Raw genomic sequence first — 25,714 nt, 5'->3', positions numbered from 1 at the left:
CCTTATATTACATCAAGAAAGAAAAAATTCCAACAGAGCTACCACAGCAAAATAAAGATCATCAATTAGTATCAACAACAGTCTGAAAAGAAACCCACAGCACCTAGGTACATATAGTCCAATAATAATACTGCCCTATTCCCCAACTGTAACAGCAGAAAAATTTTCCTCTAGCTATATATTCATTTTCTGTTTTTTGTACGCTTAGCTTGACCTTTTTCATCAACCACTTCCTTCTTTCTTCCCTCCCTTCCTAACTAGTCATAGGAAGCGGCACTGTTCTGAGTAGAGGTGGCAGGGAAGAGGAACACAAAAGTAAAATTTCAATCTCCAACCTCAGGGTTGGAGTCAGGGAACTGAATCAATCCATGACGAGACGAGCCACAGTGAGACACCTCAGTCTCAGGGGCCCCGCCTTCAGACAAGTCTGAAAACCCACACAGAATTTGGCACCTGCGTCCAGCAACATCCGCTGCAACATTCAGGACTGGGAGCAGTCATCGCTGGGATAAAGCTCCCAAGAAAGGTTCCTGACCAGACTATAAGGTCCAACTTTCCACTTCCTGTCTGAGGTTCCACATTATAAACTCTACGTTGTGCCAACAAATCTGTCAATGTGGGTGTCTCAGGTCCTTTTGCTACAGTATGGCTCTGCCCTAGTGAAAGTGAGTAGCAAGAAAGCTATCACAGAAACACACTAATTTAAAGACTAGCCATGGACTCTTACAAAGCAAAGATCTTCAGCTCCAACAAGAGAGCAGAGGGCTGAGTAGTGAATGTCCAGACTAATTCCTCAATCTCACCCAATCTGCCAAACTCTGGACTGTTGCCAGCTGGACTTCCCTTCTTTCCTTAGAGGACACTGCTCTGTATGAGGTGTGTCTCAGATCAGAGGTCATCAGACTTTCAAAAATAGGATATAGGGTTTCACTTCCTGTTCTTTTACTGGTGCTACAGAGTATGGCAATGGATAGTGACTTAAATGGAAGGGAAGGAAATACGGGGGCATCAACCAGCCCTCATCACCACAGAAATTTTTAACATGCAGGTTTCAGAGTGCTAATCCCTGCTTTGTATCATCTATAAATCACAGACTGTATCTAATTTTGCACCAGCCAACATCAAAAACTCAACACAGTTCAATTAGGTGGTCTAAAATTATTTTTTGAAATGCAACATGGTATCCTGGGTTGGGTCCTAGAACATAAAAAAGGACATCGATGGAAAAAACTAGTGACATCACAATAGAATTTGTAGTCAGTTAACAGCACTGTACCAATGTTAATACTTTAGTTTTGACAATGTTATTTTATTTTTTATTTTTTAATAATTTATTTATTTGTTTGTTTGTTTACTTATTTATTTTTAGAGAGAGGGGAAAGGAGAAAGAGAGGGAGAGAAACATCACTGTGTGGTTGCCTCTCACTTGCACCCCCAACGGGGCACCTGACATGCAACCTAGTCATGTGCCCTGACTCGGAATCGAACCAGAGACACTTGGCTCGCAGGTCAACATTCAATCCACTGAGCCACAGCAGCCAGGGCGACAATGTTATTTTAAATGTTCAAACCAGGAGAAGCTAGGTAAGGGGTATATAGGAAATCTATGTTACTATCTTTGCAAATTTTCTATAAATCTGAAATTATGCCAAACTAAAAAGCTTACTCTTTTAAAGTATTCATAATATGACCTTAATCTATGCTCATAATAATTAACTTTTATTGTGTTCATAATAATTAACACTTATTGAGTACTTTCTATATGCCAGGTATTCTACATTTACATGTATATCTTATTTAATCTCTATAATCATTCTTTCAAGTAAATATTATTACTCCCATTGTAGAGAGACAGAAACTGAAGCATAGAGAAGTTAAGTAACTCACTCAAGGTAATACTTTCAGTGGCCAAACCAGGATGGGAATCCAGGCTGCTTCCACAGGCCTTACTCTTAAACATCAAGCTACTTGGACTTGGCACATTTATCCTCCCAATACATATATATACTTGTGTATGTTTATTACATAAAAACACTATTAATATTCTGATATACATATATCTACAAAATCTGTGTTTATCTTTTGATGAAAGAATTATAGTGGCTTTTTATTTTTTGCATTTAGAAAGATGTGACAATAACGGATCTGTATTTCATTTTTATTACACATATTCTCTTTTTAAAAAACAAATGTATCTGTTTTATTCAGTTTACAAAAGGAAACGAAACCAAGTTCCACTGTCTCTGAGATTTGTTTTATGGATGAAGGATGAATCTAAATATAATTTTTAAAATACAAAAGTAAATGTTTGGGAGAAGGAGTGGGCCCTCCTGAGCATGTAAATACCAGGGCGGAACTGTTCTTAACCTTCACAAGCACAGCTGACGGCCCTAGCTGGGTTAATGAAGTAGGTAGCATGCATGCTTTTGCCGAGAATCATACCCATAGAGCTGTACTCCTTGAGCTTCTCCAGAACTGCAGCCGAGCTCAGACCTTGAGAGGGCAGAACTTTCACATAGTCTTTGTCCACTTTCAGAAATGCCATGTTCTTGTTAATATCATCCTTGGCCTTGTTCAACGCATCTTGGATCTCCAAGGTAAGAAAAACAAAATTAACATGGAGATGGAAGAATATAGTATAGAGAATAAAAAAACCTGTTATGACACCAAGTCAACTCCCAACAGCTGGGCACCACACACATATTACAGAGAAAGGAGGGTGTTCTTTCTTAAGGAGATATGGTGACAGTCTGACTGTGCAACTATATTTTGGCATCTGCAACACTTTCTTAGAAGTCTGGAAGGTCAACTTCTTCTCTAAAGGTCAAAGATGCACTCAATCCCCAACCCCCTTCCTCTGCCATGTCGACATTACCACTGCTTTACTTGGTTTGCATTTGCTAATGTCAGCACTTCTTTGGGGGCAATATTTGGACCTTGCTCCTGCCCTGGTAAGCAGCTACAGTGTATCGGTTAAAAAGTCAAAGACAGAGCCATAGACAGTCACCAGAAAACAGGCCAAGCAGCAGTAAAAGGAATTCTGGTGCTGGTGCAAGTGATGAGCTCCTTCAAAAGACATGCAGAATGTAGAGAGCAGGGGAGGACTCTGGAGGCCTATACAACTCCCAACATATAAGCTCAGGCTATCCCGGGCAGTGCTAGGAAGACTGTTTTCTAGCTCCTCAGGTTGTGGACAGCTTGTACTGTTTGACCCTTAGTGCCAGGAGCTAAAAGTCCTTTCTGCTACATAATTTAGCACAAAGAAATAACTACAGTTATTTCTTTTCCATCCTCATAGCAACAGGTTCTGGGATATTTTCTTTTATTCATTCACTCACTCGATAAATATTTCTGGAACTACTACTATGAGCCAGAAATACACAGTGGGCAAAACAAACTGAGGCGGTACACAGTAGGGATAAGTTATATTTTCATGAAGCTTACTTTTAGCAGCAGAAACAGAAAATAAAAGGTATTGAAAGGTGCTAGGGGTGGAGTGGGGAGGGGAGCAGAGTAAAGAGGTAGAATGGCAGGGGCTACTATCTGTGATAAGAGATGTTTGGGTGGTAGGTTTAGGGATGACTGGCTACAATCTGCGTTACGGTGATATGGTTTCAGCAAGATGCCCAAGTTCTCAATCCAAACATTCAGATTTTCTCATCTCTAGCTCTGGATTATTAGAATATAAGAGGGTCTTCTTAGATGTGGCCCTCAATGAATCCACGGGGAAAGCCACTCCTTTAAAATATATGGACAACAGTAACAGACAGGCACTGACAGGCATTCTTGGGCATGTGATGAACACGAAGATAATGTTTAAGTTCTAAATAAAGAAGTATGCTGTGTAAGTGGCAAGCATGTAATAGAAACAAGCTATAAAAGCTGAACTTCCACGCACAAACTATACTGTTGTAATAAAATAAAACAAGACACAAAATGATGAGTTATCTTAGAAAGCATAGCAAGTACTTCCCGTCCCTCATTCTTGCCTCAGATCCTCTATCATGTTTTAATTTCTTCAAAGCATTTATTTCAAAATAAAAATCTTATGTATTTGTTTACTTATTTATTTTGTCTTTCCTACTAAAATGTAAGTTCCACAGGGCAAGGACTTGGTCTTATTCACCACTGCACCCAGAATAATACCTGCCATGGAGCGGGCGCTTAGTAACATGTGCTGAATAAGTGAATATAAGTGAATGAACAAGACAGATGCACATATGCTCACGCAAATAACTTTATGTCTCTGAACCTCAAAATCTGCTTCTAAAAAGAATTAAACATGATTAATTACACAGTTTCTAAGTCCCTTCCAATTCTGTTAGTTTATAAATTTAAGAATGGGTTCTGAAACTCTAGGATTGTATCAAAATCTGAAATTGAAAGAGAAAAGCATGAAGAATAAGGGCAGAAAAAATACAGGGACTGATATGAGGAAATGCAATATCCTTTGTGAGCCAGTCTATCCATTATATATCTTCCCTCTTCTCCTACCCTTTATTCTATAATGATCAAAGCCAACTTAATTTGGGGGCTTAAAATAATTTGAGGTAAAATAAAAGCGTATCTAATCTCATGCCCCATCTCCATCCCATTTATTACTTCTACTTCCCCACAGGAAATTAATCTGAAAATAACATAAGTTTGGGAGAGTTAGTTCAGTGGTCTGAATGGATTTCAGTCAAAGGCTAAAGATACCTGACTTCTTTTTTGGCCTGGCAAGAAAAGCAAATTGCAAGCCAAAAGTAAAAGAAAGACTAAAGGGAAGCTGAGGTGAAGGGCAAGTACTGGGTGAGATGAAGATATCAAGAACTCAGGCACCTGCCTTAAAGCTTGGGATGGGGCCTGCCCTGTTTATCTCCACCTGTGATTAAGAGCCTGGGGAAAGGGGACAGAGGTGACTATCTTATCCTCAGTGTGGATGAGGGCAGAGAAGATACAGTGAAGGGAACATACTAGACTATGGATAGGTACAAAGAGCAAGAGAATAGCTCTGTTATCTGAGTTTCTAAACCTGGAATCAGCAAACCACAACCTAAATCTGGCCTATGCCTATTTTTGTAAAGAAAGATTCTCTGGAACAGAGCCAGGCTCTTTCCTTAGGCTGTGATCCTATCGCTGCAATCCCTCTCCAAGGGCAGAGTTGAGGAGTTGGTGAAAGTCTTGGTATGGCCTGCAAAGCCTAAAATATTTCATATCTAGCCCTTTACAAAAAATGTTGCCAACCCTGATCTAAACCATGTAAGCACCCAACCCCCACATACGTAAATACCTAAAAATCAGCCCAGGCAAATATTTCCCAATAGCATCACGTCACTTCTGACAAGTTTTCTAATTTCAAGTTCTTGACAGACATGTCTTTTCTCCTTTAGTCACATGTGCTGGAGAAAAGGTTAAGCCAGGTTTCTCAATCTCAGGGCTGCTGCCACGTGGAGCCAGACAATTCTCTGTTGTGGGGGAGCTGTCCGGTGCACGGTAGGATGTTTAGCAGCATCCCTGACCTATATCCACTAGATGCCAACAGCAGTCCCCTCCAGCTGTGATAACCAAAAATATTTTCAAACATTGTCAAATGTTCCTTGGAGGTGGAGGACAAAATCACACCTCCCCCTTGAGAATACTAGGTTGAGTAAATAAAAAGAAAGAGGTATAACCATGGGGGTGGGGTAAGGCAGAAGATGTATACAGATTCCACTTACCTTGCGACCAATAATAGGCATCTTTCTGATGAGCTTAAAGCATCTCTTTTTAAACCTTGACCATAAACCTGTAAGAAACAAATGGTTCTATTATCCCAATAAACTTTCATGGATATAATATGCTAGTCATGATGCATGAACTATTCAGTTACATCGTCTGCAGTCTCACTTGCCTTCCGATCGCAAAGGAAGAGTTTCTTGCCTTTAGAATAAAAAACCTTTTAAATTTAATTTTTTAAAATTATTTATTTATTTATTTATTTATTTTATTTTTAAAGAGGGGGAAAGGAGAGAGGGAGAGAAACATCACTGTGTGGTTGCCTCTCACTCGCGTCCCCAACTGGGGACCTGACATGCAACCTAGTAATGTGCCCTGGCTGGGAATCGAACCAGCGACACTTGGCTTGCAGGCCAATGCTCAATCCATTGAGCCGCAGCAGCCAGGGCTAAATTTAATTTTTTAAATAAAATATTTACATAGTTCAAAACGTTAAAAATAAATATGCATATAGAGGGTTAAAAGTTTCTCATCTACCCCAGACCCTCATTGTACTCCCAGGTAAACCTTACTATTAGTTTCTAGAATTTCTTATGTATATACAAGCAAGAATAAAGATCTATTCTTATTTGTCTCTATTTTTACACAAAAGGTAGTATAGTCTAGCACTGTATTAGAATTTCTTTTTCTACTTAGAAATATTCTTTTAAAGACCCCTGCTTCCTCACTCATTTTTAAAAAGCTGTAGAGTATTTCATTGTATCGATGCACCATAATTTATTTAACTTGCCCCTTGTTGGAACACTTAGGTTGTTTCTAATATTTGCTATTACAAATCATGCTGAAATAAGCTTGTAACATGTACCATACTACATACGTAAGAGAATACCTACAGGATAAATTCCCAGAAACAGAACTGTTGGGTCAAATGACATGTAGTCCAGAGTTTTTTATCTTTCCAAGGTTTACAGAGGCCAACATTTCTCTTCACTCCCACAAAACAAATGACCAACACAGGCTTTTATTAGGATCTAGGCTCCAGCCTCTCATTCAACACCCATCCTAACGTTTTCTGGACCTAAAAAGGCCTTCAATATTGTGACACCAATCAGACTCCATTCTGTCAGGAAGTACATTAGGAAAAATATGGAATTCTGATCCTGTTAATTATAATAATTACAAATACATGGCACCGAAATAACTATTCTACTCTAATGAATTTACATTCAGTGGATCTCAACTGACTCTGACAACAAGATTTTGACATTGGCATAGAAGATACTACCTACTATTCAAAGACAACAATGCATCAAAGCATGAATAACTGCTCAAGGCAATGGATCAAATCAGTGATGGAGCAGGGATTTAGGTGAAGTCTTTGATTTTTCTAGTCCTAAGCTCCCAGGATTCTATGCTGCTTCAAATGCGTAATATAGATTTTCAGTTACCCCAAATGTGCTTAAGGAATCTAGACCTAGCATTCATGCAAGGCAGGAACTGAACATGAACTTTCACTGCATTCCTAGGCTACCTGGGCATTCCAATTTCTCTGGCTGCAAGGACTGCACTCTCAATAACAGAATACGCATGTACCTTCTTTTGGTATTCACATACGAAGTCTTGCATCTTTACTTCTTGTTTTTACTTAGGTTGCATCCCTGTCTTTCTACTTCACTCTCTAGTGCCTAGCACTGTGGTCAACATTCTAAATATCTGGGACAAACCCAGGTAACTAAGACACAGACTAAATAAGAAGACAAAAGGATTGAAACCACTTACCTATAATTCCCTTTTTGTTTAAATTCTGAAGTATTTCCTTTCAGTCCCGTGTTCTACACATTGTAATATGTAAATGAGATCTTACTGGATGTTCAATATTGATTATTGTTCGCACTTTAAGCATTTTCAACATTAAAAATTCTTCTTAAACATACTTTTGAATGTTGTTATAATAGTCCATCAAATGAGTATAACTCAGTATTAGATATTTAAGCTGCTTGTTATTTGACTATAATGGACATGTGAACAACATAGATTTGAACTGTGTGGGTCCGCTTATACACAGATATTTTGAAATATACAGCCTTCCATATCCTTGGGTTTCACATCCATGGATTCAACCAACTGTGGATCAAAAACTGTACTTTCGATCCGCAGCTGGCAATCTGCAGATGTGGAGGACCAACTGTATGCACTGTTCTATGTAATTTTATATAAGAGACTTGAGCATCCACTGATTTTGGTATCCACTGGGGGTCCCAGAACCAATTCCCCAAAGATATCAAGGGACTGTAGTTAAGTTTTGGGGGAATCAAAAGTTATACTGTATATGGACTTATGACTGTGCAGGTGTCAGCCCCCTAACTCCACGTTGTTCAAGGGTCAACTGTATCTCTAACAACGTTAAAACTGTAAATATTCAGAACTACTTCCTTATTTAATAAGTGAAATAATTAATTAATGAGCTGGAAAGAGGTCCAAAAATCAGCAAACTGAGTCAGGTATCCAAAAGTAGAGTAGATGGAGAAGAAAAGAATAAATTAATCTGGTGAATGAGGTGGGATAAAATGGTATAGGGTACAAAGAACAGAATACAGAATTAGAGATGGAGAAATTAAAAATGAAAAGACCGTGTGGTTATGACCTTAAAAGATGATCTCAAAAGTAAAAGCTCCCAGAGGTACAGAAAGTAGTTAGAATATGTTAAGGTAATAAAATAGGAAATGTCAGTGTAAGAACAACAATGCATGGCTCTTTACAGTTCATGAATTCCTTTCACACAAATTTTGCCACTCAATCCGCATATTACCCTGTGACTAGGTAAGGCAGGTATTATAATGCCCATTTTATTGTGAGGGAGCGAACTTAAGGGTGTTGTCAGGGCTAGAAATCACAAGAGCGTTATCACACACTCCTACCACCTAACTGATTTCTGTTGATGAACTATGGACAATCTCAGTTAAAATCAACACCAAGTTGTAAGGATTTGAGCTGATAATCACACAGCAGAAATAACGAAGAGACACCTAAGAGAGCTGCTAACCCCTGCACACCCTCCCACCCCATTCCTCCTGCTGCTTCTAGTTCTTATCTACCCTGGCATTCATCCTGTGCTCTCAAAATTACCCTTTCTCCTTCAGAGAAGAATTCAGGTTCAAGATTAGCGAAGTTTATCACTAGTCCAGACTTTAGACTCCTCTAGGGCAATGTACTAAAAAGAACTTGATTGTTCAGTGATATGTAGAATAAATACTTCTACATGAGCAAGGTTCTGGAAAAAATAAATGGCACTTCTATGAAAAGGCTCTCCAATGTCTGGAGGGAAGACATTTTTATGTATCTAAAATTCAAGTTGGAAGCTACAAAATAAGAAGTGTGTTGCATGTGTGTATGTGTGAAACTATATGAAACTGCCAATATGCAACAATTTTTAACCTACAAAAACTACATTTTGTATGCACACATAATATAGACACATAAATAGTGGTTAGAGTTAGGTAGCAAGATTTTAATATTGTTCTCCTGGCTTATCTACATCTGATTTTCTACAATGAACATATACTACTTCTGTAATAATAAAAGAAAACATTATTAAAAATAAAACAACTGAAATGGCCTGAAATCAAAGATTTAGGTGGTACATATCATTCTCACCCTGCTACTATTAATTTTCTCAGGGAATGTTCTAAGACCAGCATATTCTTTTCTGAACCCTAAAGGACCTAAGATGGCTACGCTTCTACTACCAATTGGGCAAAATGTGTACGGGCACCATGGGCTGCATAACTAGAAATAGAAGTACACACCTACAGCGAATATGAATCAGAGCAAAGAAATACAAATCTGTAACTTTCATCTGGTTTTACAAATGCAGCACCTTAAAAGGAAAAGCACATAGAACAGAGGCTGTCAGGAGCTGGGGAGAGAAGGAAACAGGAGTAACTGTTTAACAGGGACAGAGTGTCGCTCTCGAGAGGGATGGCGGTAGTGGCTGCACAACAATGTGAATGGACTTAATGCCACTGACCTGTACACTTAAAAATGGGGAAAAAGGTAAACTTTATCTTATGCACGTATATCTTATCACAATAAAAAAAGACATACAGAAAAGTACGTTTATTGCTACTCCTTAGAGTCCTCTGGAATAGGTCATTTCTCCTGGAAGGGCAGGATGGTGAGCACCACCGAATCAAATGCTTCCTGGGAAACTAATAACCTGAGAAGGAAGACAACAGTTTGTCCATTTCCAAACCACAGGGCAGATGCAGCAGAAGGGTCAGTCTAATTTCTCAGAGTTTATGAGAAAATCTTGCAAGGGGCCCTGGTCGGTAGCTCAGTTATTTAGAGTGTGGTCCCAATTCACCAAGTTGTGGGTTCAATCCCAAGTCAGGGCACATACAAGAACCAACCAATGAATGCATCGGTGGGTGGAACAACAAACTGGTTTCTCTCTCTCTCAAAAAAAAAAACCAAAAAGTAAAGAAAATATTGCAAGGACTAGGAGCAGAAACTGAGGACTGGGTTCTTAAAGCTAGAGCAAACTAATTTTACCACACAAGATACTAGAATGGCTCAATGCCTATCTCCATGATAGAGATAAAAGAGAATTTAGTTTCTAATTTTACTTTCCTGGGGGAAGAGAAAGAAAAGCGGAAAAAATACAGCCAGAGAGCCCTTTCAAACAGACATTATCAGGAAAAAAATAGTTGGGGAAATTTTAAACAAATGAGAAATGACAAGCAAATCTCTTCAATGTTACTGGTTGCTCAGCCCAGGGAAGTTAACGGGGACAGCCTACCCAAAGTGAAAAAGGAGCGCAGGGAGTGCGAGAGAACACCCGCCACCTCGCCTGCCTCATACCGTCCACACACAAGTGCAGGGGAGAAGAAGAACTCACAAGGAGGAAACAAGCAACCAGGGTTTTTGTTTGTTTGGTTGGTTTTTGGAGGGGTGGGGTGGGCAGGACCTTAGGAAGGATGGAGGATTTACACACTGATCGCTAACAGACCTCTCATCTATACTCAGAGAATGGGCTTCCTCTTCCCCATGTCAATTAGCTCCCTGAGGCACTACCCAGGAAGCTCAGAGTGCACTGTCCCCTGACATCTGAAGTTCAACTGCAAGAAGACAGGGACCCTCTATTACTTATGTAGCCAGTCCCAGAGCCTAGCACAGTGCCTGGCACGTGGCAGACACTGTAATGCCCAAGCATGAGTGCTGTCCCAATTTCACCTAATTTTGAAAGGATGGCCTAAAATGAAAGCAAGAGATTCCTGCTTTGAAACCTCCAGGTGGCACAATTACATTCTAGACAAGAAGGTAAAACTAAAGAAGGTTTAAGCCGCACTCTGGGATATCTGTGGATCCTTACAATGACTCATTTCTTAAGTTTTTACGTAAGCTGCCAAGTCCAAAAACAATCAACATAAGCAGTCCTATTATAACTTGACCAGTCAGAAGACAATGTCCCACTTCCCATTTAAATAAATTTTAAAAATCAGACCCAAACCAAAAGGCAAGATATTAGTCTAATCCATCAGCAAAAGTTCCAAAGCTAGTGAACCTCCACTGTACCTTTACAGAGAGGACAGTATACTTACTCTCTGGTTGGAAGACAAACTCATATAGCCAGACTATCAGCAGGGTACACACGACGCTCCATGCAATTAGCTGCCAGGGTTCATAATTGGTGCAATGGCCATTTATATAATTCTTGGCCTTTGTGGAATACACTTCCAAAATCTCGAAGTAGGGCTCAAAGGCCTTCTAGAAATACAAGAGAAAGAAGAAATATTACATTCAGAGAAAGGAAGTCTTTTCTTAAGTTTGTTCTTCAACTCTCATTTTTCAAGGACAAGGCCACTGATGATCTGGCCCTAGCCTAGCAATAATCTTATCTCCCTCTAAAGTCCTAAAGATTCTGCTCCAGTCACTCTGGTGTACAAATCATGTGGACTTTGACAAGATTTTTGATCTTCTGACTACTCTGTAAAATAAAAGGTCAAGCTAGGTCATCATTTCAGCTCTAAAGCTTCAGTCCCACGCTCTTAACTCAAACTAATCCTCTCACTAAAAATGTTTTTCTCTTCTTTGACTGTATGTGGATCTTCTCCACCTTCTAACCTAGGGGTCGGCAGGCTGTTTCTATAAAAGGCCAGAGTAAATACTTTAGGCACTGCCGGTCAAACAGTATTGGTCACAACCACTCAGCTCTGCTGTTGTAGCACAAACGCAGTCATAGACGGTGGGTAAACAAAATAATGTGGCTGTGTTCTAACAAAAGTTAATTGCTAAAATTAGCTAAAATTTGAATTTCATGTAATTTCGCATATCACCAAATATTTTTTATAAAAACAATTTTTTAAATGCAAACTATCATTCTTAGCTCATAGACTGTACAAAAATGGGCAGCCAGTCTGATCTGGTCCATAAACCACAGAATGCCAATCTCTGCCCTCAGGCCCTATTTGACTAAAAAACTCTTAAAGCCAGGGACATATCTTAACACTATGTGTGTCCCTCACAATACCTGGCACAACCAAGAAAAAAATCATCTCATCTCCAAGTTTACCAGAATATCCCACACATGAGAATTCACCTCTTCCTTTAAATTCTCAAGTACTCATTTGTGCCTCTTCAAAGAGCTTATCATGAATCATCATGCAGTCTACTCATCGGTTTCTTATCTCCCTGACTACAAGGTTAGTCCTTGAAGATGGTCTTACTCATATTTACAAGCCCCCATAGTGCCCTGTACAAAATAAGTTTATCAGATAGTTTGTTATTCATTCACTTATTCAACATTTATTAAGCATCTCCAGTGTTTAAGGCATTAAGCTGGGGGAGGATTAGGGTAAATATCACAGGTGCTTGCCCTTACTGAACTCATACTCTAATGGGAGAGGTCTCTGTGTGTGTGCATGTGCATACACACATACTTGTATACACAGGCACATGCATATGTATCAAATAATTAAAACTCTTCAGCATAAACACTATAAAAAAAATGTGAGGTGTTAAGAACCCACTGAGGAAGGCCTACCTAACTCTATCTAACAGGAGATGAGGATAATATGACAGGATAAAATCTAAGCTGGTCAAAAAGGTAAAAGAATGATCAAAGAAAATTCTCTAGGCAGTTAAGTTAAAGAAGAAAAAGCCATATCAAGAAGAGAGAAAAGTAGCTGTAAATGCATAAAAGGAATCTTGGAATTGCAAAAACTTCGTGTGGCAGGAGGGTGGGCTCGATGAGGGCAGGGACCCTATTTGCCTTAGCCAGTACTAAGTCCCCAACAACAGGAGAGTGCCTGGCACACAATTTGTACCAAATAGAAACTAGGACAGTGGCTGACAATAAATGAGTAAATATGTCAAAGAGAGCACTGAGGCTGGGAGAAGTACACTAAGTCCAGATTACAAATGGTCTTGAAAAAAAAGGCGTGAAAAATGGGAGCATAAATCAATAGGCACTTTTTGTAAAGTGATTTGCTGGTGTCTGTTAACATTTTAAATGTACACTTTGGCACCTTTCACCTATGTATGGACACTCACGTCAGTATTCCCTGTAATGGAAGAAAAAATATAAATAAAAAAATGTCCGTTCATAGAGGAACGGTTAAACAAACTAATACAGTAGTCCCTCTCTACATCTCAGTTCACTTATCGCAGCCTCACTGTATTGCGGGATTTTTAAAAATATTATATTTAATTATTTATCGCAGATTTTTCACTATATCATAGGATTTTGCAGTACTTTATACATATGCTGTTAAAGTTATGTAGGTTTAAGAGTGTAGAATATGTTTAAGAACATAACTAGTGTTTATAAAAGTGTGGAAAAGATTAGTAAGGGAGTGGGAAAGGTTAATAAGGGACTGGGAATGGTTTATAAGTGTGTGGGAAGGGTTTATAAAGTCTTAAAATAAGTATAAATACTAAAATAAAGGTAAGGTTCCTACTTCGCAGGTATTCACCTGTCGCAGGGTGAGTCTAGAACATAATACCCGCGATAAATGAGGGATCACAGTATATGCATTTTAATAGCATTAAAAAGAAGATAAATCTGAATGAACTATATAGAAAAATTTCCAGAAAATAAAAAAGAAAGATAACTTGGTGAGAGATCAAGAAAAGGAGGGCAGAAATTAGAAACAAAAATTTTAATTAAGAGGACTATCGAAACAGTCCAGGGGAATAATAAACTGAGTTTGACATTAAACAGTATAACACTGGGGACAAAAAGCAGTATGAACATTTTTGACGGTGGAACAAACAGCGTTCAATAACTTATTAGATATAAAAAGGATGGAGTGAGAAGAGTACAGATAATTCTAAGTTTTCAAGTTCAAGTTTGAGAGACTGAGTATGGGGTGTCAAAATTAACCATGGTAGACCAGAACAGGAAGGGTAGACGAAGAAGGTAGAAGATTATCTTTTGAGTTATGTTCCTGTTGGGTATCTACACACAATGTCTAATAGGTGCATGAAAAGCTTAGAAGAAGGACAGGTGCTCAACAAATGTTTGCTGAAAACATTTACACCCTCAGCAATTAGGCTGTGACATAAGGTAATTAACATTAGCCAAGTACTAGGTTCCCAAGAGGGCAATCCATGAAAACATGGCTTATCTACAATTGGTGGCCATTCCCTAGAGCCCACTGTTGCTATCAATAACCTCAATCCTGCACACCAGCAGCAGTGGAAGTGGCAGTCAAAACCTGAAGAAAGACCAGAGGAGTCCACCATCAAACAAATGTCAGGATTTCCATCAGTATCAAGAATCTTATAGTGTTAAAACTGTGATCAAACCAAATGGTTAAATAGTGAGTATGAATGGGATGATGAAAGAACAGTCATTCAGGTCAGCTTTTCCTCTGGTGATACAGTTCCTAATTCACCCAGAAAATAGAGGTTATTACCAATGTGAAAAAATGATTGTAGATATTATCAACTCTTCATAGCACTGAACAATAAAGCAATATAAGTAGCATTAGGGAGACGGTGAAAAATTAGCAAATGCAAACTAATTTTTTAAGCTTATTAAGATAAAAAGGAATTCCTTGCTAACATCTATAAGATTATATTCAGCAATAATATACTTTCTTGGTAATTGCTACAAGAAGATAATGGGAGTCCTTGGTTTCAAAGTCCTTAACAGGAGATAGTCCTATGTTCCCTTACTCTAAAGACAGAAGAAACCATTCTTGGATGGATCCTAGCAAGCTTTTTGAGTAGGCAACTAGCTGGTCACAGAAATCACATCCCCTGGCCTCATGCCAAGATCTTTCTTGGTTACTACAAACAGCTTGGGCTCAGTCCCCAGTGAAGAAGCAACTCACATCACTGCATTATTGGGCTCTGTGGGGTGATGTATATTATCTCCCTGGAAAAAAAAAAAAAAAAAAAACGAGGCAGTTCCTTAGGGCCTTGCAAACAGCACAAACCCCAGGATGGGTCCTGATGCAATACTCCAGTCCTTTGGGAAGCAACAATCTAAATGCTGAATGGATCAAGTCCACATTTTCACTCTACCTACAGCGGCCCCAACATGAAATGGCATGCCTATGCTTAAACAGACAGGCTAGTGCAGAATGGAGACTAGGAACCCAAGCCTTCTAACTAATTCATTACTCAGTACTCTTCTAATTCTTTATTTTCAGTGTTCATAGGTAAAGGACAGCTTAACACATTATGATCCAGTGCCATAACCAAGAGTTTTCTCTTCACAATTTATGTTCCTGTGTAATTCCTGGCAAATTATTTCACCAATCTGTGCCTCCAATTCTTTATCTAGAAGGAACACAAAATAATCATCACCAAATAAATAAACTGTATCTGTACGTGTCTGTAAGTGTGTGTGTGTGTGTGGGGGGGGTTATCTCCAGCCCTTGCTTAACAGAACAGTAGTTTTGGTAAAAATTTCCCCAAATAAAGCATTCTTTCCTTCACACTTTGTTATAAAATAAGAAATGTATCCTTCTAGAGAAAAAAAATACTTTGCCCAATGAATATATATAAAATGACAGTAAAGAATACCATAAATCTTTTGAAAGGATATTATTACAGGAAAAAAAAAAAAGAACCTTAGTAATATGGAATTCAAAATATTAACCATGTTAAGAAGCTATTTTATTCTAATGATTTAGGTGTTAGCTGATACCTAAAAAAAGACATCAAAATAGTACTCAATAATCCTCCTCATTATTAGACAGCTGCTAGATTATGGGAGTTTAGTACTTACAATTCCTAAACATAATAAACTCTTTCAGCACCCAAATTACTTCAAGGAAGCAAGACACAACAGTGAAAGTCCACGAGTTCTGTAAATCTGGGGCATGTGACTTGTTAGATCCATGAGTTTCAAACTTTTCCGATATAGTCCCACAGAAACATATCTTACGACATATAGCAACCAAAAGACATAAAACCAGAACAACAGTTTCAAAATAACACCTAACACCTTATTATTTTGATGCACTCACATTTCTATGGCTTCCTTCTTTTTTTAAACGCTTAATCCTACTACATTGATTCTGTGTCCTTCTACATAGACCATAACCTTCAAGTTTGAAATGAGCGCCCTAGAGTGATTTCACTCCTGGCTTCCTTGAGTTTAGAATGTGGTCGTGCAATGCTGCAAAGAAAGTTAACACTAAGATTATTTTCCACTCAACACAATCTTGGTGCTTTTTATACTTATGATTTAGTCTCTTAACATTTTTGTGAGGCCAGGATTATGATGTGATAAAGTAACTAAGTCAATGGAAATTCAGAATTCTTCAATCACAAGTTACTTTCCTATTGGTAGCAGCCCACAGCTATCCCCAACGATGTGAATTAATCCCTTTCAGTCCCTGAATCCCTCCAACAGAACAAGATTCTATAAGCAAACTTCCCACACTGGCACTACCCACACCTCTCTCCGCACAAGAAAAACTTCTTTGAGAACTAGTACTATACTTAACCAACTGCCAATTAGGCAGTGATCCTTCCCCATTAAATTTCTTAATTACCAATTTATACCAGAAGAAACATTCTAAAAATGAGCATCACTAAAAGATAAAGCCACCTGGCAGTCATTTCCAGACCCACACTGGATGGTGCTTCTTCCCTTGGAGCTAACGCAAATCGTAACAATCCTTATTTACAGGGGCTAACCATCTGCCTTCGTATTACTCAGAACAACGGCAGCCCCCACCCCCAGGCAGCCCCCGAAACCGCCTACCACTCCATCCTAAGAGGAGATGCACCCCACAAAGCTGCCACTGCCACCAACATCCGACTGCTGTGAAGGGTTTCCATCATTCGACAAGGACTTCCGGAGCACCCACCATGTACACAGCACTATTTTACAGAAATGAGTTCACCAGTATGCTTCACTTAAAACCTTCTCTTCCCTTTAAAACTCAAAGACTAGGTGACCACCTGATTACAGAGGGAAGAGAACTGTCTGACAAAGAGAAGGCCACAGGGACGAGGACAAACATGCACAGGAAAGGATGAAGCACATTGGAACTACTGTAACAATATAATCAATAAAATATACTTAAAAAAAAAAAGGATGAAGCACATAAAAGCATTATTTATTTGTAGTGAAAACATGGTAATATTTACACAACTTAAAAATTTTGAACATCTTTCATATTATTTCATTTGTACTTTATAACCTCATGAGGCTCTTAGGTTAAGAATGAAGAGTTATGGGTGGGAAAAGCAAGTCGAGAAAGGTTAAGTGACTTGCTTGATGGCAAACTGAGTGGGAAATAGCTGAGCCAGGACTAACACCCAGGACTTCACACTCCAAGCTGAATCCAAGACTTCTGGAACCACCACTCAGGGGGGCTTCAAAACACTGTAAACATCTAAACCTACCTGGAGGAATACGACTAAAAGAAGAGCACCAAAGAGCTGTAAAGCCAAGCAGAGGAACCAACAAGACATTCCAAAGTAATTTCTCCTTCTTGTTCCTCTACATGAAAAAAGAAATTAGGCTAAACATCAAAGAAAAACATTTCCGTTGTCACTGATCCACCCTAATAATTTCTGAACTGAGACAGATTCCTTGCCAAAGAACAAGGTCTTCTAATGATGTATGGTCAAAACTAAAGTGCACACAAGCTAGTTTCCTTTGGCTTCAATAACAACTTGTACCTCTAAACTTCCTGCTTTGTCCAAAGGCAGACCGCTGGCCACAACACAACCTGAGCTCCAAGTATAAGCCTGTCACTCACTAGAGAAAAAATTCAGGACAGTAAACCTAATAATATCACTGTAGAGTCGTCGTAAAATCAGGATTCTGGGAAAGCTACTTCCTTACAAAAAGTTCATTTTCTTATCATCGCAGTGTCTTCTCTGCATTTCTAATATGCCAAATATCTGCAGGCTAAAATTTAGGTTATTTTTCAAGAGTTAATCAGCACCAAATGGCATTAGCCAACTGCACTGAGTTTACCTGTCCTAGAGGGAAAGGACTCTACCCTGGTGTGGGAGAATAAACAAACGATTATTTTAACATCTGAACTCTCTTATGGTACCAGGGACTGATAAGAATACAAAAAGAGGAAGGACATAATTTTTATATCTCCTACACTACCTAAAATGGCATCTTCAACATGGTAGAAACTCAACATTTATTCAACTAAAGTGAAACACTGCATATACTTATGGCAGCTTGTTTCATTAGATCCCAGGGAGATTCCACCTCCTCCCCACCCCTCATCTCTCCCAGTGGCAGTGACTCAAACCTGCAGAGGACAATGGCTGGTTATTTGTAACCAGACTGCACACACCGGCACACTTCTGATGAGCACACAAGATACATCATGTCACAGGCCATCAGAGTTGAAAGGGAAGTTAAAGTTCGGGTCACGACTACTCTCCACCCTTCACAGATGAAGATACCGAGGCCCAAAGGCACACAACTTGGAAACAGCAGAGCCAGGACTCAAACCTTCTGGCTCAAAATGCATTGTTTTTTTCCACTACATTTTCCATACCCCAACTTTCCAGAGCCAAACTATCAGTGACACACACTTTCAGAAGACAGTTCTCATAGTCACATCATCTAGATGATTCCAGGAGCCAAACTAAGAGTCACAGCTTCACTACTCTCCCAACTAAGAAAAACATGCCAAGTGATCTGAACACTGTCCTACAGACACTGAGTGCTTTCGAAGTGTGAACAGCTATTCAGCAGCTTTCTCAAGCTGCAAACCTCATTCTTCTCTCAGCTTCCAAAAGAAAGACCAAAAGAAATTAATTTGAAAGGTACTTCAGGAGAGTTGTCTTCAAAAATCACAAAATGTTGCTGTTCAAAGAACCTGAGAGACCACCTTACCCAATCCTTTTCACTGATTAAGAAACTGAGGCTCAAAGACTAATGCCAAAACATGCCTTCCTTAGGGTCAAACCAGATGGAGAGGTCCCACCAGAATCTAACTACGTATTCAATTCTCTTTCCACTAAACCAATGGCGTGCATCAAAATCATCCAGGGAGCTTTTCTGAGAATACCCCACCCAATGGTTCAGTAAGTGTAGAGTGGAGCCTGGAAAAATATATTTTGGAAAAGCTCCCCCAGGTGATTCTGACAGGCACTCTTGGTTAAGAACAGTTTCTCTACATTCTAATGTGCCCTCTTTCCCCATCCCCTTCTTTTGTAAAATAATTACTCAATACTTGACCTAACACATTACTGAGACCTAATCACCAAACTTGGTGACTATTCGTCTCTTTGACAGGAGGTAAAAAGACCTCACCAATCTTTCCTGGAAGTGTTAAACTCAGGGCGCCACACATTTGATAAATGAGATCAAATGATTGGTCCTGGATAATATTTATTCCTTGACCAGATATTAATGAAATCAAAACCTTCCACCCTGTGATGCTGCAGAGAAGAAAGAATTTGTTTTCCTCCTCCCCCCACTTTCCTCACCTCTGACAACTGCACGATTCAACCCTCAATAGCTTTTCCAGAAGAGCCAGAAATCCGAGCTTTAAAGCAGGAATGGGCTGTTGAGGAAAAGAAAAACCTGTTTTACCCAGGTCACCCACTACCTTAATGTTTTAAGATTAAATGATAACCTAAAGACTGAGACTCAGGTTAGGGAATGAAGTTAAAATACATAAGATATCCAAACAGTCAATTATTTATTCTTAACTTCTGCCCTAAAAACACAGAAAACAAAGCTAATTGAACCCGATTCTCTTTCAGAACTTCAAAGTACAAAGTAAACAGGTAAGAATACACTATTGTCTTTGGAACCCCAAAAGGCATTAAAGTTCATCAGCAAAAACAGATCACAAGCCCAAAGGGAAACCTCCCTTGAGTCACCAAAGGAGTCAGAATTGAGCAACAAAACCAGACAGCCTTCCAACTAGTGACTGTCACACAGAGATGTCTGAAGGGGCTGAATCAGCACTTCTTAGGTAAACAGCAAACCATGTTACTTCCCCCAAAATTCCACTACATGAGTCAAGAGATCCAGTATCTGAGAAGTTCATCTCAAAAAGCTTAATGGTCCATAGGTTCCCTTTCAGCCATGCTGCAAGACTCAGACATACATGCTCAGTACTATTCTACATGCATGTATATATACATCAAACTGCTCTACAATTGTCCCTGCAGACTCACACAAAGCACCTGACCATCACTGTGACACGATCTTGGCTGCAGGAAGGAGGCAGACATGCAATATTCTTTAGTCATTAGGGTACACTCATTGAAAATCAAAGCTTCTGAGCTCAAAAAAGTTGATAGTCCTAAACACTGCCAAATGATAGCTTAAAATTTTGCATTTATTTACTTGTGATAAGGACAAGGCAGATGCCGATTTTGTCAACTAATGATTGTGAGCACCTCTTTTCTGAAATACACCAAGAAAGGCACTACAGGGATCTTAAACTAGTAGACAAGAATAAAAATGCACAAAACTAAGTTCAATAAACAGAGGAGCAGGCTAAGGGATGTAGAGGTAAGAGCAATTATGGGTTTTCTTGGTAAATATGCCCTGGCTGGTTTAGCTCAGTGGATTGAGCGTCGGCCTGCGAGCTAAGTGTCGCTGGTTCGATCTTCCAGTCAGGGTACATCAGAGAAGGAAAACTCTGACTCCAAAAAACCTCCGCTGCCTTGCGGCATACCTCTTCAGGGGAAAGGCTAAGGGAGTAAACCCCGACAGAAAATCCGGAGCCGGAGTCCCTAAGGCGGTTTGATGTTGTAGTCAACACCGGCAACTCCTGCGGCGCACCTGAACCCAAGCTGTATCGACTGCGTCTTTCCCTTGGACCCTTCAGCTGCGAAGAGAGGGGGGGTCTGCTGCATGGGCAACAGCAGACCCTCCATATTACCCTGCCCAGGCTCTGTAGCTTCAGCGTCATCGCAAGATGTCGATTCAACACGGGAGGAGACAGATACCATGTCACTCCTGAGTCGGACTGCACAGCCATTCTCGGCGGTGCAGATAGACTCTTAAGAAGCTACACCATCGTCTCTCGAGACGGACGGCTGCCGACGACGAATGTTCTCAGCATAAGGAAAGTAGGTAAAATGTCAGCGGGAAGTACTGTACAGGGAGACTTGAATTTATAATGTTGCCAAATTTGCTACGAGTTCCTAGTCTCTTCCAATAAGTAGCACAGAAGTTACCTTTAGAAGTATAAAAGCAGCACATTATCATCTGAAGACTATACATGAGAACTTCTTGGATAATAAGCAAGGTCTAGTGAAAATAATCCCATATTCTTCCACTTAAAGGATAAGTCTCGACTTTCCTGAGCAGACAGAAATAGGGAAGTAGTCATGGAGTTTTTCCCTTCCCAAACTTATCTTAATAGGATTATCTACCTTTGTCACTGAGTTAGGCTACCTAGACTCTGCAAGTTATAAGTACAGAAATCTCCTCTTCAACAGTCATTCTGCATTTAGAGATGAGAAATACTGAATATATGCCAAGAAGTGCAAAGGCTACTTCTTGGAGATTTCTAACACGTAAATCTGTTCAAAAGAATAAACTTCAAACCTATCCCTGGGTCTCCAACTGACAACTGATATAAACACCCTTCAGGAAGTCTGCTTTTTAAAACTGAAGACTAAATTTAAAATTAACATTTGTAAGAATTTTAGACTTTTTGATAAACTGTTGAAAGTGCAGGAGAAAATGTGTACTTTCAGTGAAATACTATGAATTGTTAGGGCTGAGTTATCTGATTATGATTATATGGAAGTTATTTTCTAATGTAAATAAACTGATAATGTAGATAATTGATAGCAACGCAAACTAATCTTCATCTATAAATAGGCAATCTGCCATGTCTGGTAAATGTTCAAATGAGCTCCCTCTTCACGATGGAAGAAGCTAATTTTGCCTCCATTCCATATTCATTCTGATATTCTTGATCTATATAATGTGTCTGTTCTTTGGGCATCTCCTTTGAACCAGTTATAACATCTGTCTGGATTTCTCATTCTAAGTAAAATAAAACCTTTAATGTGTATTCATTTCATATATGTATAAGTGTCATGATTTTAGCTTTAAAAAAAATATTCTCAATCCCCTAACCAAAAAATATGCCTGGGAACACAAAACCTTGCAAATAATTATAAAGAGTTCAAGACATCCTGAAGGCCAGTCACTTGGATCCATATTCCCCATAATAACCCATCTCTAAAATGAATCCTGGAAGGTGCCTTAAGATGACAAAGTATTCTATTCTATGTAAGGTACACCCAAGATGAGACCCTCTCTGCTCCTTGTGAGAACAAAATAGAAACACTATTGGATATATTCATTATTTAAAATCCTCTGGGAAAAGCTGTATGACTATAATAGAAAAAAAATGGAGTTCTGGTCCATGTTACAACATGGATGAAGCCTGAAAACACTGTAGGTGAAAAAAAAGCCAATCACAAAAACCACGTATTCTATGGTTCCATTGATATGAAATGTTCTGAATAAGGAAATCTATAGACAAAAAGTCACTTGATGTTTGCCTAGAGCTAGGGGATTGGGAGGACATAAGGCAGAGACTGCTAGTAAGTATGGAGCTTCATCTGAAAATGTTTTAAAATTGATTGTGATTAGAGTTGTACAACTCTACAAATATACTAAAAACCAGATTTCCACTGATTTTATGCCATTCTTTAAAAAAGCATTATGATGGGGCAATTCCATTATGTTCACCAAATAATTAGGATTGTTTGGATTCACAGGGCTTTTTCTTTAAATGTAAAAAAAAAAAAAAAAGGCCTCTCTGAAAAAATTTCCAAATGGGCCAAAGACAGCAGGAACTTTGCAATCCCAGAAATAGAAAGTAAAGCTTTAGACTTCAAATAAAAGCAACTAAAAGTATCTACCAATGACTTAGAAATTTATAGAGCAATTATACATAATCTAAACAAAGAGGGTCATTATTGTCTAAATGTACATATTTTAAAGAGTCTGTGCACAGAATCACTAAGTGCTAAAATGATTAAACTTCCTTTGGCAATTCATAAACATGTACCTCAGCTACTACCCAGGAGGTGTGAAATGACAGCGGCCGAGAACTGTCCTGAACCAACACCTCCTCACTGTTCCTGTGGACCCTTTGAGTTGTTTCAATGGTGTTCCACAGGCCCCTGTGGTGTCCTAGGAAGTCTGGACTGGTAGGCAAAGGCTTCAAGTCAAATGTTAGCTCTCACTTAGAAGCTGTGTGGATTCTGGCACATTACTGACCTCCTATGCAACCAGATTTTGCTCATCTGCAAAAATAAATGCCATTGCTATAATTCAACAAAAAGTTAACATGAAAAAAAAGATACCATCATCCACTCACAGCGTTGTTGTGAATATTAAATGAGGTAAAGGTAATAAGAAAATACAGATAAGAAACACTAAATATTTAATGACTCTGAATTCTCTGATGATGAACATTTTCCTTTCCTCTTCAGTAAGCAGCAAGGGAAACAACTTTCAGAGGGTCCCAAGTCACAAAGGTAGAGCTGGTGGAGGTTTTCAGCAGTTCGATTTATGCCTGTTGTATTTTCTTACAAATTATAGTAATAAAATGATGTTAATGGTGAGCTGTTCCTCGGTTTTGTGAGACAGATGTTCCTTCAACTCTTTGCCTTCACTAATCTAATTCAATCATAAAGTTGCAGTGACCCTTTACCTACCTATAAAACAGGTTACATCCATTACCTACTTCTTTTTGCATATTGTAAACCTGATTTCAGTTATCCAAATAGATTGCTGTTGATTGCTACAGCCATGCTGCTTGGGAAAGCATTTAAAATCTTAAGTTCATCAAAATGATTTCTAACATATAACCTTTGGCCTTCTTCCGTCCCTGCTGCAACAGAGCTAGACAAGGAGCAGGCCTATCACGGCGTTCTCGTGTTTGTCTGAGATTCCTCCCTATTAGAATGCTCTGCCTATTCTCAGTGCTCTCTGTAATGTTTAGTGTGCAGAAATTTAAAATGTGTTGCCCAAATCTAAATCCAAAACTTGTATGTTAAGAAAACCCTATAGGAGCAAAAATTGGTACAGCTACTCTGGAAACCTGTTTGGCAGCATACCTTACGACCTACCTATTCTATTTATGTTTAGCAAAAAACATGTTCAGGAATGCATCAGTGTCACTCATAACAGCCAAACACTAGAAATATAAATGCTCATAAACGGTAGAATACAGAAATTGAGATATTTTACACAATGAAACTGCAATAATTTTTAAAACTATCGCTGCACAAGAGCATAGCTGAATCTTAAATGACAAAATGTTGAGCAAAAAGGACATTCACAAAAATGTATCTACTGTATGTTACCATTTATAAAAAGTTCAAAAATCAGCAAAATTAACCATAGTGAGGATTATAACCTTTGGTGGGTTATTAAGGGGGAGGAGGGACGTGAGGAGCCTGCTGGGATACTGGATATTTTTCAGTCTTGCTGGGCAGTGAGAACAGTGTATCCGTGTGCAAATATTTCCTGACCTGTACAGTTAGGATCTGTGCCCTTTCCTGTACGAAAGTTATACTTCAAAGAAAAAAATGCTACATTTTTTCCAAAAATAATTTATTCAATTCATGGGATAATAGGGCACGAATAACAGTGTGCCAGAAGACAGAGTAAAACTGTCCTGCCTCTACAAAAGGCAAGTCATTCATTCATCAAACATTTACAGTTTGCCTATTTCATGATAAAAAGCTCTTGTAGCTATATTACATTAAGTCAAAAAGCAATGTTAGATTAAAAGCACAACTTGTAAGGTAAAATGTAACAATTTTAAATCTGTATGAACCTAGTAACAAAACTGCAAAATATATACAACAAAATTTAATAGAACTACAAGGAGAAATAGGTAAATAATTAATAAGGCAAAAGACTTAAAAAGGTACCCACAAACCTGGAAATCTAAATAGTCAATAAATATTTAAAAGAACACATTAGTAATAAAGGAAATGCATATGGAAATCAATTATATTTCACTATTACAGAACTGGCAAAAATAAAAAGCCTTATAAATATCAGTTGTCAAGCTGTGTGGGAACAAGAATTCTGCTAGAAGTATAAATTGTATCAACCTCCTTAGAAGAGTTTGGCATTATCTAGTGAAGTTAAGGATGTACAGCCTTTACAATTCCACTCTTGAGAATAAATCCCAGACAAACTCTTACACTTGTGATTACTGGCCATGTACATGAAAGTTCATAACGGTAATGTTCAAATAAACTCCAAACTGGCACAACTCAAATGTCCATCATCAGTGGAATAGAGAAATAATGGTTGGTAGTCATACAGTGAAACACTACGGAAATGAAAATGAATGAAGTAAACTACATCCAACAATATGTATGTATCTCACAAATATCTGAGCAACACAGGAAAATTTTTTAAAAATTTAAATACATTTATATCAAGTTAAAAAATAAAACTAAACTTAGGGTTGCACACATAGGTGGTAACACATTTTTTAACAAACAGCAAGGGAGCCCTTGCCAGGTAACTCAGTTGGTTAGAGCATCATCCAGATACGCCAAG

At 38.7% G+C, this 25,714-nt stretch overlaps 1 protein-coding gene across 1 annotated transcript in view; it reads right to left on the bottom strand.

The window, feature by feature from the left end:
* Positions 1-25,714, bottom strand: part of SGPL1 (sphingosine-1-phosphate lyase 1) — a 53,630-nt gene that overhangs the window by 21,141 nt on the left and 6,775 nt on the right. Inside the window, exons 3-5 of the mRNA XM_090278150.1 lie at positions 11,298-11,463; positions 5,700-5,767; positions 2,443-2,590 (exon numbers count right to left, since the gene is read on the bottom strand). Of these exons, the coding sequence (XP_090134276.1) occupies positions 2,443-2,590; positions 5,700-5,767; positions 11,298-11,463 (382 nt within the window). The remainder of the gene's footprint in view (positions 1-2,442; positions 2,591-5,699; positions 5,768-11,297; positions 11,464-25,714) is intronic.

The sequence above is a fragment of the Furipterus horrens genome, unplaced genomic scaffold (genome assembly GCF_987537825.1).
Source record: "Furipterus horrens unplaced genomic scaffold, mFurHor1.1.pri manual_scaffold_5, whole genome shotgun sequence".
NCBI classification, from domain to species: Eukaryota; Metazoa; Chordata; class Mammalia; order Chiroptera; family Furipteridae; genus Furipterus; species Furipterus horrens.
Note: the sequence above shows the minus strand (reverse complement) of the source record. Positions and strands in the feature narration are given on the sequence as shown.